Source organism: Meleagris gallopavo, chromosome 9 (genome assembly GCF_000146605.3).
Source record: "Meleagris gallopavo isolate NT-WF06-2002-E0010 breed Aviagen turkey brand Nicholas breeding stock chromosome 9, Turkey_5.1, whole genome shotgun sequence".
In the NCBI taxonomy this organism is placed as follows: Eukaryota; Metazoa; Chordata; class Aves; order Galliformes; family Phasianidae; genus Meleagris; species Meleagris gallopavo.
This window is the reverse complement of record NC_015019.2, coordinates 3,807,595-3,820,283: the sequence shown is the minus strand read 5'-3', so window position 1 is coordinate 3,820,283 and position 12,689 is coordinate 3,807,595. Positions and strand designations below refer to the sequence as shown.

The 12,689-nt window shown below is 43.5% G+C and overlaps 1 protein-coding gene across 1 annotated transcript in view; it reads left to right on the top strand.

Annotated features, from left to right (window-relative positions):
• GPC4 (glypican 4) overlaps positions 1-12,689 on the top strand; it is a 37,633-nt gene that overhangs the window by 9,229 nt on the left and 15,715 nt on the right. The window contains exon 2 of the mRNA XM_010715186.3: positions 4,456-4,847. Within this exon, the coding sequence (XP_010713488.1) occupies positions 4,456-4,847 (392 nt within the window). The remainder of the gene's footprint in view (positions 1-4,455; positions 4,848-12,689) is intronic.

Sequence of the window (12,689 nt, the reverse complement as noted above, 5' to 3'; positions counted from 1 at the left end):
AAAAAAGAGTCCAAGGAAGTGGATTTATGGTTTGTAGGTGGAATTTGCCCTGTGCCCTACAGTGGGTGGAATGATTGTTTCTTCAAATAGCTAACGTATCCACAGCTTGGAAGGAAGATTGTTTAGAATTCTTCTGGCTGTGGAAACTGATGTAATGTGGAAGCACCTTCAGGAGGTGCTGGGTTACCAGCAGAGCTGGTCTGCCCTCAAGCTGCAAGCAGGTGATTGCTTGTATTACCTGGAAAAAGGAAACTGCCAAGTAACTGTGGTTAAATTTTCCCATTGTGGAAATTTGTTTTATGGAAGGGCTTGTTTAAAAGCAGGAATTCCTTTTCCTCCAGGACTCTTATTACAGAAATATCAGATGTGTCATGTCCAGTCTTTCTTACTTTTTTCTGACATCCTAGATTTTCCCCTGAGTGCTGGCATTGAAATTCTACACTGAAATTCAAACGTGTTAAAAGAATAAACATAGCCCAGAGCTGTAGATTGCCTGTCTGCAGATTACATCCTTTTCTATCCTGAGAAGTTAATTGCATTATAAATGTCATCTTCCTCTGAGCAGCAAAGTCCATAGAGTCCAGAGGATTTATTTACAAATTTCAGAGTTTCATCCTGGTTTTAGAAAAGATTTTCTGGCTGCTGCCAGAGGATATCTCTGTGAATAGCAGCCCTGGGACCATCAAAGGTTGGCATGGCTGAGCCCTTCTCCCTTCCTCCTGGCACCTTCCTGAGTGACAAGGTGGTTTTCCGTCAGTGGGTCTCAGCTGAGGTGGGGAAAGTAGGAAAATGTGCAAGCAGAAATAAATTTACAAGGATTGTATGAGGTGTTGGGAAGGCAGCATTTCTTAGGGAGATGACAGCTCATTATACGCCTCCTTACAGTTTGCAGCGTTCAGTAAGTCATGAATAACACTGATACCAAACACAGAGAGATGGGTATAGGTGCTCGAAAGTGAGTCTTCATGAACACTGCTTGTGGAGGATTTCTGTCTAAAGCAGCCTCTGTTTCTGTGAGATTTCTGCCTTGATGCTGACTGCTCAGATGCTGCTCCTTAATTTTGTGCAACCCAAACACGGTGCTGCTGTCTGTTCTCTCAGCACTTTGTCTGCTGTCTGTCCTGCAACTTGTGTCCCAGCTTGTGCCACAGCCTTGCTGGCGTGTGCCTGTGACCTGCACCTGTGAGGATCAGACCCAGCAAATTGGCAAAACTTCTCCCTATAACCCAAACAACTCTCTGTGCTCTGCTATTAGCTTGGAGACCAGGCAGGTGAGATATGCTGGATTTGCTTGAAAACCACGTTGCTGCTTCTGGGGATCAATTGGTGAAATGTTTCCTGATTTTGTGTGCTGCTTGCTTTTGTCTATTTGTCCGGGGGCCACCCCTTGGTCTGTGAGTTTAAACCAGATAACTGAGAAGCCAAAGCGAGCCTGACGTCTCTCTGGATGGCAGAGTCTCGGAGAGCACTGGCAAACTATGGTTTGTCGTCTGTGAAAAATGTTTGCATTTGACAGCTTTTCACAGGAAGCCTGTCAGAGTGATAATTTAATGAGTACAGATTGCCTGCAACACAGCTGTAAAACGTGCTTTTACAGTGCTGTAAAATAAGCAACCAAGTCCTTTGTGTGTTTGCTTTGTTTGAGAACAAGTCAACTTCTAATACAAATGAAAGGTGGTCATTTATTTTACCCAGCAAACAGTCAAGATGTAAGAGAGGAACTTGCCATTTTTCTTCTTGTGGTGGCAAGGTTAATGCTGGGTTACACTGGCGTTTGCTAATCAGCTTGTTTCTGTGAAGGAGAGGATTAATATCTAATGAGACAGACTGAGTTACCAGTCAGATTAGCATTTAAGTCATAAAAAGGACTTTTGGACTTTCCTCTCTTTGCTGCAGATGTCTTTACCCCTGGTTTGCACAGGGAAAGTGTTGGTTTCTCACCCAAGCTGATGTCCTTAAGGGGAGAGGGAAGGCTCTGTGCACATATGTTTACAACTAATTTGGTTTATGGTTTTTTTTCTCTTTTGTTTGTTTTTTAGGATAATTAATGAGCATACCTGGTTTTAGTCCAGATTAAAATTTGTGAAGGGATGAACTGCTCTAAAGCCTGAATCAGTTTATTCAACTTTCAATTCAGAGCATAACCAGTAATTAAGTCTAGGCTGGAGAATGAATTAGTTATGGTAATATAGATGTATTGCTTGAGGTAACTTTCTTGGCTTAAAACATTGTGTTGGGTTCCTTTAGACCAATAGTTGGAAATATGTAATAGATTTCACATCAATGTCATTTTAAAATACAGTTGTTACTGAAGAGTTCTGCTGATGCATCTGCCAGATCTTGTGCCTGGTATGAAAGTGTTTAAGTAAACAGCTTATTTAGTGATATTAAAAGGCCTGAGCTAAGGAAGGAAGTGAGCCTTCAAAATGATTAAGTGAATTAGAAATTAATATACACCAAGCTAATCTCTATAGTATAAACTCAACAGAAAAAAATCTTCCTGGAGAGGAAATGCCAGTCATGGGAACGAAAGTGGAGGTTCCTGCTGATATTGGACAGAGGACGTGTCGGGTGTTTGAAATCAATCTCTTCTTCCCTGGATCATTTCTCTTGTGCTCCTAAGAGGCTGCATTATATACAGCTATGTCAACCACCAAGCCCCATGACTTTGTTCGTCAGGAACTCGAAGAATGTTTCAGTTTTTCCAGAAAATGTTTTCTGTGTTAGTCTTTGTTTGTACTGGACCACTTTGAAGACTAAAATCTGAACTTCAGCATACTTTAATACATTTTAACAAGGTTTAAATTCACACCACGCCAAAATATTCTACCCGCTCCTTCTAACAACTTCTGGCTTTAAACATTACTCCTTTGAGGATTAAAAAAAAACCAACAGAGGCATGTTTTATTAAAAAATATTTATTGAATATGAGTCACAGAAAAGCAGAGGTCAGAATCCTCAATTGCAGTGGCATGCATAAAATAACCCTCTCCCTAGGCCCCCTTTGAGGCTGCACCCTGGGTGCTGATGTCCTGCTGGGCTCGGAGCACATGGATGAGCACCAGCACGTTTGTGGGTTTTGTTTTCCTGGGAGAGTTTTGCAGGTCCTGTTGGGTGGGCAGGGAAAATTTCAATTGTGAGCAGCTTATGCTGACCACCAGCACATGGTGGAAGTCCCCGTGGTACTCTTGCTTGCCTTAGCTCCCTCCCATGCCTATACAAGTGGAGTTGTATTCCAAAATGGCCTAAAAAGCTTAGTGGATCTCTCTATTATTTTATCTCATCTGACAGATATCCAAGGCAAAGATTGTCAAGTAGGGTGATCTTTCATCAGACCTACTAAATGCTGGGATTTCTCCTTTGAACCGCTGCCACTTACACAGGAGCAGATTGTCTTTTCACTTGTGCTGATGTAGATCAGCTTAATTAGCAGTGTCCAGTTTGCCCACAGCAGTATCTGCACCTCCCTCCGTTGGAAACGAAGCCTTTTTCCAAGCGTTGTGTCTTTGGCAGCACTGACTTGGAGGGGGATGTTCTTTAAATTGACCTGGCAGATGCCTGCAGAGTGCCAGATGTCACTGGGTCACCTTGCTGCTGGCGTCAGAGACATGTGCGTCACTGCCACGATGCCGTGATGGTGTTCCAGCAGTGGCTGCTCTCTGGCACCAGTCTGTCTGGTGTTCTCAAACACTGAACTGAAGCTGGCCTTTGCTTTTTCAAAAGCCATGAAACCCGGAGCCATTCTCCATCAGCTGAAAAATCTCTTGGCCTTCTTGTCAGTGTCAAGCATTTAGCCCTCGGATTTTGAGCAAATTCGGGCTTAATTGCACTTTCTTTGTACTGCCACAAACATCTGAAGTTCTGTCTGCAATCAGAACCAATTACATAATTAGAGACAGGCCCTGCCCTGGGATCTGGCAGAGTTAAAAGAAAGGAGAAAGAACATGAAGGTAGATTTTCGGGTCTGTTTTTAAAAATGTACTAAAGTTGTTTAGTTTTCGAGGTTGGTTTATCATCGTTGCAGAAAATGAACTGACAGTAATTAAAAAGAAAGATTTTTTTTTTAAAAAACCAGCTTTTTTAGAACACTTTCTAAAATATTTTACTTTCTGATAGTTTGGGGCTCCAGAATGACTTTTTTCAAGCTGGCTGAATGGTAATGTAAAGACTGCTTAATTTTTTCCATTTTACTGACGTTTGGCATGATATTTAGTATTGGTCAAAGGATATTTCACTCATCCAAGCCATAGGAGGGCACAGAAAGTGGTTTTGAAGGGTGATTGGCTTTATGAAAAGCAAGCAAGAATTTTGAGAAGCGATTTGAAAATTAGATATGGAAATCATTTAAAAATCAATTTCTTCTGGGTCTCCTTGTGCTGCATTTTCAAGTTAAGCTATGCGCGAATGCTTAACCCAGTACCAACATTTACCATGGCTTCTCTCGCTCTTTCCTAGAGTTCTTCAAAGAGCTTCTCGAGAACGCTGAGAAGTCACTGAACGACATGTTTGTGCGGACGTATGGCCGGTTGTACATGCAGAACTCAGAGCTGTTCAAGGACCTCTTCGTGGAACTGAAGCGCTACTATGTGGGCGGCAATGTCAACCTAGAGGAGATGCTCAACGACTTCTGGGCACGTCTGCTGGAGCGCATGTTCCGCCTGGTGAACCCGCAGTACCACTTCACGGATGAGTACCTTGAGTGTGTCAGCAAGTACACGGAGCAGCTGAAGCCCTTCGGGGACGTGCCGCGCAAGCTGAAGCTTCAAGTGACTCGAGCGTTTGTGGCAGCCCGCACCTTCGCGCAAGGCCTTGCCGTCGCGAGGGACGTCGTCAGCAAAGTGTCCGCGGTGAGCTCTGTGTTTATGCCTCCTTCCCATGGACCTGCCGTGGGTTGCGTCTTTCCCTGTCATCACGCTTCTGCAGAATGCTATAGATGCGCTTAGCTCTTCCATAGGTGCCTGAAACGCGTGACGGATCGTTGAGCGTAGATGGGACAGATTCCATCTGTTGGTAGGAGAGCCCAGCTGTGTGTTTTGTGATAGAGTCACGTTCTGGAGATGTTCTGCCTATGGGCCACCACTCTCCAGAGTGTGGCTCTTTAGGCCAACAGCAGGGTTGTTTCCCTGTTTGGTGCTTGTCCTCCTGTGTATGGAACAGCAACGGGTTGGAAATTAAGTTCCATCTGCAGTGGAGATAAACATGTTTGCTTGTGTAATTACTGTACCTTCTTAATATTGCCCTCAAATTACAGCGAGTCATGGATGTTATGGGCATCTATTATGGAGCAGCTGATAACTTGCTCCTTGCTCCCAGGCATGGAAGGAGGCTGTTAGCATGAACAAACACTACTTTTATGATAACAATAAGCTGGAGCCATATGTGCAGGGCAGGAGCCTCTTGTATTTGGTGCCACACATGTAGCAGAAGTCAAGCCTCAGTCTTCCATGGCTGTCACTTTTGGGGGTTCAAACTGATAGATTATTGTTCACCTAAATGTTTACCACTCTCTTCTCACAAACCCCTATAGAGTGTTCTAAATGGGATGACTTTGTTTTCTTCCCTGAGACTTGTCTGTAATTTAGTTTGATTGTGTGGTATATGGAACAGATGTATTAGATAATCCCCTTAAACTGATTGTGTAAGATTAAAAAAAAAAAAAAAAAATTAGTGATTTCCTTTTAACAACCTCAGCTCATTTCCTGTGGTCTAGAAGATTTAGCATAATCATTTAATCAAACAGAAAGGTTTACTTTCTTTTTACCTGGTTGCAGAGTAATAAAGCATCAGGCTGGAAGGGCAGGCAGGAGTTTGAATCATCCTAAGTGCAAGGGAAAAAAAACAAATAAGAAAAATGAAAAAGAAATGAGACACTCTTAGAAGAAGAATGCAATTTTGGAGGCAGCACAATTAACTTTGATAAGTGACATGATGATTCAAATTACTTTGACTTATAGGGATGACATTAAAATACTGTGACTCTGCAAAAAAAATCTGTTTCCATGCTAATTTTTCTTGTGATAAGACTGCATGTATGTGACAGGACAGAGAATGTTAACAAGGGTAGAATTTCTTTGTTAATACATCCAATCTCCAGGAGTATGTTACTAGTGCTAGCCCTTGTAGGTACTTAACACCTTGGCTCCTCGTTTAATAGCAATGACACTCATATGTATCTTTGTGCTGCTCTCATCTAGCTGAGGGTGAGCACTGGGGGTTCCATGGATGTTATGTGAGATCACCTTTGATGAGATCACAAAATCCTCCAGCCTCAGAGATGCCATCCTATGGGGGAAAGGAGTTGTGGGAGAGGGATTGTTGGTGCTGGATCAGACCAAGTGTTTGTTTCCATATCAGATCATGGCAAAGCCTCCCAGCCTCTTGGTTGAGGTTTCAGATATAGTTGCTATTATTTCATTTCTGGTTGCTTGGTGTCGTGGTAGATGTCATGGTCAGTAAGAAAGGGAAAAAGAGGATGGAGTTTTCAATGCTGGGCAGTGAAGATGAAGTATTTGGGGGGTCCGGATGCTGAACGCCAGTATGGCTTTGGGGAATGTGCAATCAGTTGGTAGACAGTAAACCTGTGTGAGCGAGGGATCGTGTTCATGCTCCATCTGCTCAGAATTCATCAAAATGTCTCCAGACTTGACACGGTACCACGAGGGCTACGGTCCTCGCATCTGTTACGAATCAAAGTTGTGAACCCGAGGTAGCACTGTGATTTCTTTTTCCCTTTTGAAGATCCTCGATTGTAGAGTTGCCTTCAACTCTGGAATTAATTGCTCGAGTGTGCAAGGTTATCCACAGACCCACTCAGCTGCAAAAATAGCTCGTGCTCCAAGCAGAATTACACTTACTGCACTTAGCACTTCAGTTTCACAAATTGCACTGCAGATCGTGCAACAGATCTGCTTTTTGGAGCAGAAGTATGTGCTGCTGAGCACTAAGCTTTAGTTGCAGCAGTGGAAGGAATAATCTCTCTAGCAGTGTTTTCTTCTCATTCAGTGAAAACCTAACGTCACGTTTCTGTAAGACACAATTGGGAAATTCCATACGTGGGTTTAAAAGCGAATGTTTTTATGCCTGCTGCTTTGTGGTTGCGTTTTGGGGTTTCCTTCATAGATTAGTCCAGCTTTGCTGAGCTCCGTATAATGACTTTATTGTCTTTGCTTCCTTATTATTTTTATTGAGGAGCTGTAGCGGGATAACTGCTTGTACTGGGGATTAGCTTGAGGGATAAATCTTCGTCTTTATGAAAAAATGTCCAAAGTAATGCAAATTAGTTTTAATGCTTCTTGTAACAAGTAAGTCAAAAATTCGTAATTGAAAATTCTCAGGAGGAGAAATACAAACTACTGCGAGATCCAGCTGTTTTTTGCTTTCAAGTGGTGCTGTTAGGAGAGCAAAGAGCACTTTACAGAAGAACAGCTCTGATAGCTTTTTAATGATACTATATATTTTTACATCATCACTAGGGAGATGCATTTAGAAAGTATTGTTCTTGCATAAGTTGGGGACGAAAGGGGAAAAGGAAAAGAATATTGAAAAGCTGCAGATGTGTGATTTCAGAGTCAGAATGCTAGAAAATAACTTCAATTCAGCACTGATTGGGTCAGAAGGTGCGTGTTGCTGCCCAAATACACAAGTGTGAGAAAGCTATATGGTTTTCAGAGAAAGCACAGATTTTTTTTTCTTCAAACTTTGTCTATAAAATGCACTTTAATTTTCCATTCAGGTCTTCCCCCCCTCGAATTTCTTAATTTGGGTCCAAAGCACAAAGTTCTCCAGATCTGTCCTGAACTGCAAATCCAAGGAAAAAAACTCAGGTTGTTGCTTACGCCTGCTTGAAATGTTTCCTGCATGGGATTTCATCTACGGCTGGCTGTAGGCCTCCAATGCTTTCCTTTGTCATCTGCTGAAGACTGGTGCTTTCTCTCTGACCTTCCTGCCCCTGCCTTTGGGAGACGGAAATCTGCCCATCCCGTAATCACTCGCTTGCTACTTAGCCCTTGACAAGCACTAAAATCAGCAGGGTTAAATTGCTGCCAGCGTTGACATTTCCTGCCCCAGCTGAGCGGGCTCTTTTCTGGGGGAAAAAACAGAGCAAATACAGGCCAGAGCCCAGAGTGCCTGAGAAAGGGTGAGAACCAGGAATCCTGCAGTTCTCAAGCTGCAGAGACGTTTCCTTAATTGGTGACACGTGGTTAAACCCATGTCCCTGTCTGGGGTCGTGACACCTTTGAGGGCAAAGTGCCTGGTGGCTCAATGGGTGCAGGTATGGGACAGAGGTTCCTGTTGTTAGGGGGAAGAAAAAAGTGAAGAACTGAGCATGTTGTCAGCATTTTGTAGGGTCAGGAGTAGCATCCTTGACCCAGAGTGTAGCAGAGAAGGTTTTGTTAGAGGTCAAGAGTCAGAAGCAAAGGCCTCTGGAGGATGCAGAGTGCAGCCACGAAGCACTGAATTGCTGCATTTGCATCCCCCATCTCTCTGCTGACGTGCAGGTGGAGACGTGGGGAAACCAGTGGGAAGAGTTTGCTGCAGCTATCCAGGAAATTTATGCTGATAAACTGTTCTCTTGGAGTTTTTACTGTTTTTTTCCTTCTTACACTTATGTCTGAGCAGTGAAGGCTCCTGAATCACATCCACTATATGTTGAAAGCCACATGAGATGCAATTGCCTCAATACAGCTGAGTCTCTGGAAAGGGACTTCCAGCCCGTCCTCAGGAGCCCTGTTTGTTTTGTAAGGGACAGACAGCAGCTTTGAAGTTACATGCAAGAAATGATAATTAATTTGGAAGTACAGATACAAACCATGTGAAATAGATACACAGGTTCATATGAAGAATGCACCTAGTTTGTGATCTGCTGTCCTCAAGAGACATTAAAAGCCACGAGGGAGCTGCTGGAGGTGTTTGTGGTGGGTAGAAGAGCTTCTTTAGTATCGCCATTTCTTCCCTAATGAAGTGTGATGATAGCAGCCGAGGAGGGAATTCTCTTGAAACCATTTATGGAAACTAACTATGGAGGGGGCAGGTAATCTGCCTTCCCACAGCTGCTTGAAAGCTGGAGTAAGAGACCCGTGACTTTTTAACTCTTTGCTCTGAGCTGCTCATCTCCAACAAGGCATCCAGAGAGCACAAGGTGAAGTTAAACCTGTGTAAACCAAGTTACTCTTGGCCTTTGTGAGCTCCCTTACCTCTGACTGCATCTCCTGGAGAGTGGCTCCTGCCCTTTTTTGCATGGATGCTGAATGTAATTAAGGCCTCTATCAGCAAAAATATGTGGGCAGTAAGCTCTTAATTCAGTAAATATGGTGCCCCTCCTAATTACCATTTGGATCTAAAAGTTTAGGTAACAACCATCCAATCTCCTTTTGTGTGGCCTTCGCCCTTGGTAAAGGAGAATATATCCTTAATCCTTTTCCAAAAGGAAGTTCATATTTCTATATCAGATGAAGCCAGGCACGCCCTGGGCATGAACAGATCCTCCCAGTGAAGTGATGAGGACAGAAATGAAATTTGTTGCTTGCATGCATGCATTGAGAAGAGATGAGGGACAGATGCTGCTGCTCTGTGGGCAACTGAGAACCAACCATAAGAGCCAAGGAGCCCTTTTAGTGTTGCAAAGAGGCCTTGGAAGAGTTATGTCCAGACAGTGATTTGCAAACTGTGGGGCAGTACCGAGGGGCCACTGTGCACAAGGACATTGCCTTCCACGTGCCAAGGGCAAACATCAATGCAGAAAACAATACCAAGCAATTCTCCACATCAAAGATGACCCTGAGAAGACCTGCCAAGAATGTGGCTGCATCTGCCTTAGCTCCAGCCATTTGAGGGTCTGAGCTAGGCATAGCCTTCAAAGCATGCTTGAGCAGCAGTCATTGCGGGTTTAAAGGGCTGAGAACATACATGGATGTGGCTGTGGGTTTCGAGCTGATGGCACCATGCAGGAGCATTTCAATCTGCTGGATTTTCTTCTTTCTTTTTCCATCTTTGCCATTCCCTACGCTGTGATTTGGCTCTTAATTCTGAAAACAATAGGAGGGATAACTAAGGAAGTATTTTGGTGTCGTTGCCCAAACAAATGGTCTCACTGTTCGGGTTCTGTAAGCAAACAAAAAGCTCAGAATTGTGTGCTGTGTCTCTGGGTTGTGGAGAGAGGCAGGTGCTTAGAGAAGAAGCTGTGTTTGGAGGGCGCTTGTGTTTGGTGGCATCGTGTGGGATGGTATAATCCTATGGCTGGTGGAGGGCAACTGCTAAAGAATGCAAACCCTTCAAGATGAGCACGTAGTAGTCTCCTTTTGACACGATAATGTTAAAACTGAGCTGGTCAAGTGCACAGTGTGTTGGTTCTCAGGAGCTCTGCTGTTCCTGCCTGGCAGCGTCACATCTGCATGCATTGAAGGGGGAAAAGAGAAAAGGCAAACGCGAGTAGAGAATTAAGTGTAAATGCACTCTTGAACTTTTCCTTGCTCAGAGGTGACTGTAACCAGACAGGTAAAATTGCAGAAAACATCATCATGGGTATTGAATACTGACAAGGCACAGAGCTGCGCTGTTCCCAAATCTCTCTCTTAAAATGTGTTCTGTTGTGCAACACCTTGGAGGCCCAGATCTGTGGTTAAATCAGATGCTTTCTAAATTATTCATGCACCAACGCTGGGCCAGCAGAGTCAGTTAAACACTGAAATGTGCTGTTAATTCCAAAACACTTTCGTTGGAATATTTGGGTTGGGGAAGCAAACCAAGAACCGCCCGAGTGATCTTCACAGGGAGCTAAATGCTCCCTGTTTGACTGGCGTGTGCTCTTGCAAAACATGGAGTGGAGGAAAATATTACACAAGTAAGGCTGTGTCAATCCCCAAAACCAACGATGCTTCACTTGTCTTACATCTGGCTGCTCACCTGGAGCATCCCACGGTCCTTCAGCTGGTCTTGGAGGCTTTTTGATTTGTTGTCCTTGTTTCCTTTTTCGTCATGAAATCTTCTTTCCATGTCACTGAGGAGTCGCTTTTTAAATCTTCTTTCTCTAGTATTGCCCTAATTTGGTTTTTGTGAAGTAAACACAACATAAATCAAAAGTAATTTCACTGCGCTTATTTTCAAATTGTTGGATTTTGTTTCCTGGTGGCTGTGCTGCTGGCATGGCAACGCTGTAACTGTGCAAGCTTGGAAAATAAGAAAGCCTGAGTTATCAGTGTTATTATAAATAGTTATTAAGGCTGACAGGATTTTAAATGTTGTTATTAAGATTCTTAATGTTAACTTTAGGGTAGTGAGAGAATGATATGTGGCTCTAGCAGCTGGTGGGAGTTCCTTGCCTGGCTGCAGCTCCCTGCAGAACCACAGCTGGACCTCTGTCATCCCTCCTCAGCTCTTCCCTGCCTTAGGAGGGAGGGGAAAGGAGGCTGGTTGGGCCTCTGAGCCTTCACTGCTTGCACAAATTGGTTTTCTGGAGTGTTGGTGGCTTTATGGAGGTTGTTAAGGAGGCGTTTCCCTTGGTAGGTGGGTGCTTCAATGGTGAAGTATCTACCAGCATCATACATCCAGGTACAAGTGCTCACTGCTAGGAGAAGGCTAAGGACGCAGAGTAAAACATGTGAAACTTGAAAAAATGTGGCGAATATGGCAAGGTATCCACAGAACTCAGGTTTTGTTACGCAGAGCACGCTTCCTTTTAACAGGAACACGATTGCATCTTCACCAGTCAGTGTAAGTTGGGCTGTACCTCAACAAATACAGTATGAAACATTTGAGTTAAACTCAGAAATCCCGTAATTGTCTGTTTTTACCTTTTTGTGTGAAAATCTGTAGTTTTTTGAAGTTTGTATCTGATACGTATGGGAAGATGGGTGCCAAAACACATCTGTCAGCAACTTTTAATCCTCACATTTGACAAAGCATATAGACACAGACAAATTGTAATTTCCATGATGAAACCACAGGGTGATGGATTGCTGCAGTGGCATGGAACGGCACAGAAAGGAAATAAATTTCACAAGATAAAAGGAGGGTTTGGAGTGCATTTACTTCTATTATAAGCTTTTGGAGGCTACGTGCACTACAACATACTACCTGGGTTCAAATCTATTGGAGTAAATCCTCTTTGGCAAATAAAGCTTTCTTTGGGACTCAGCTTTATTAGAAAGGAGATTACTTGGTTTTGAGGGTCATTCTAGAGTAGCATTTGAATGAACTTGAGTTGCTTTCCAAGATAAACACAACCCTAGAACAAAGCATATCTGGGTTTTCTGTTACATACAATGGTGTTTTAAGAGCTTGCACCTGGCATGGCAGAGTGAACATTAAAAGCCTGTGAAGAATTGCCAGTGCAACATATGGCACATCCCTCTGACAGATCCAGAATTGGTCTGGACTGGGCATGGGCGTGTTGCCAGGGGTTAAGGTTCTTGTTGCAGTGATATGTGGTAGTTAAGCATTTATCAGTGCTGTAACGAGCTGCAATTACTCATAATCTTCCCTGAAACCCTTTCTTATAGGCAATCTCTATTTATACTTCCCCGTTGCTCTCTAAAGCCATAAAATGTCAAATCAGGACTGGTGAATTCCTCCTTTGTCTTCCTCCTGCAGTTGTATTGTAAAATAAGAGCTTATCTGTGGGACTATATCCATCATAAGCTACGGCTCTACCGGGCAGTCGCTGTGGGCAGAGGTTTGTCATGGGGTTTATC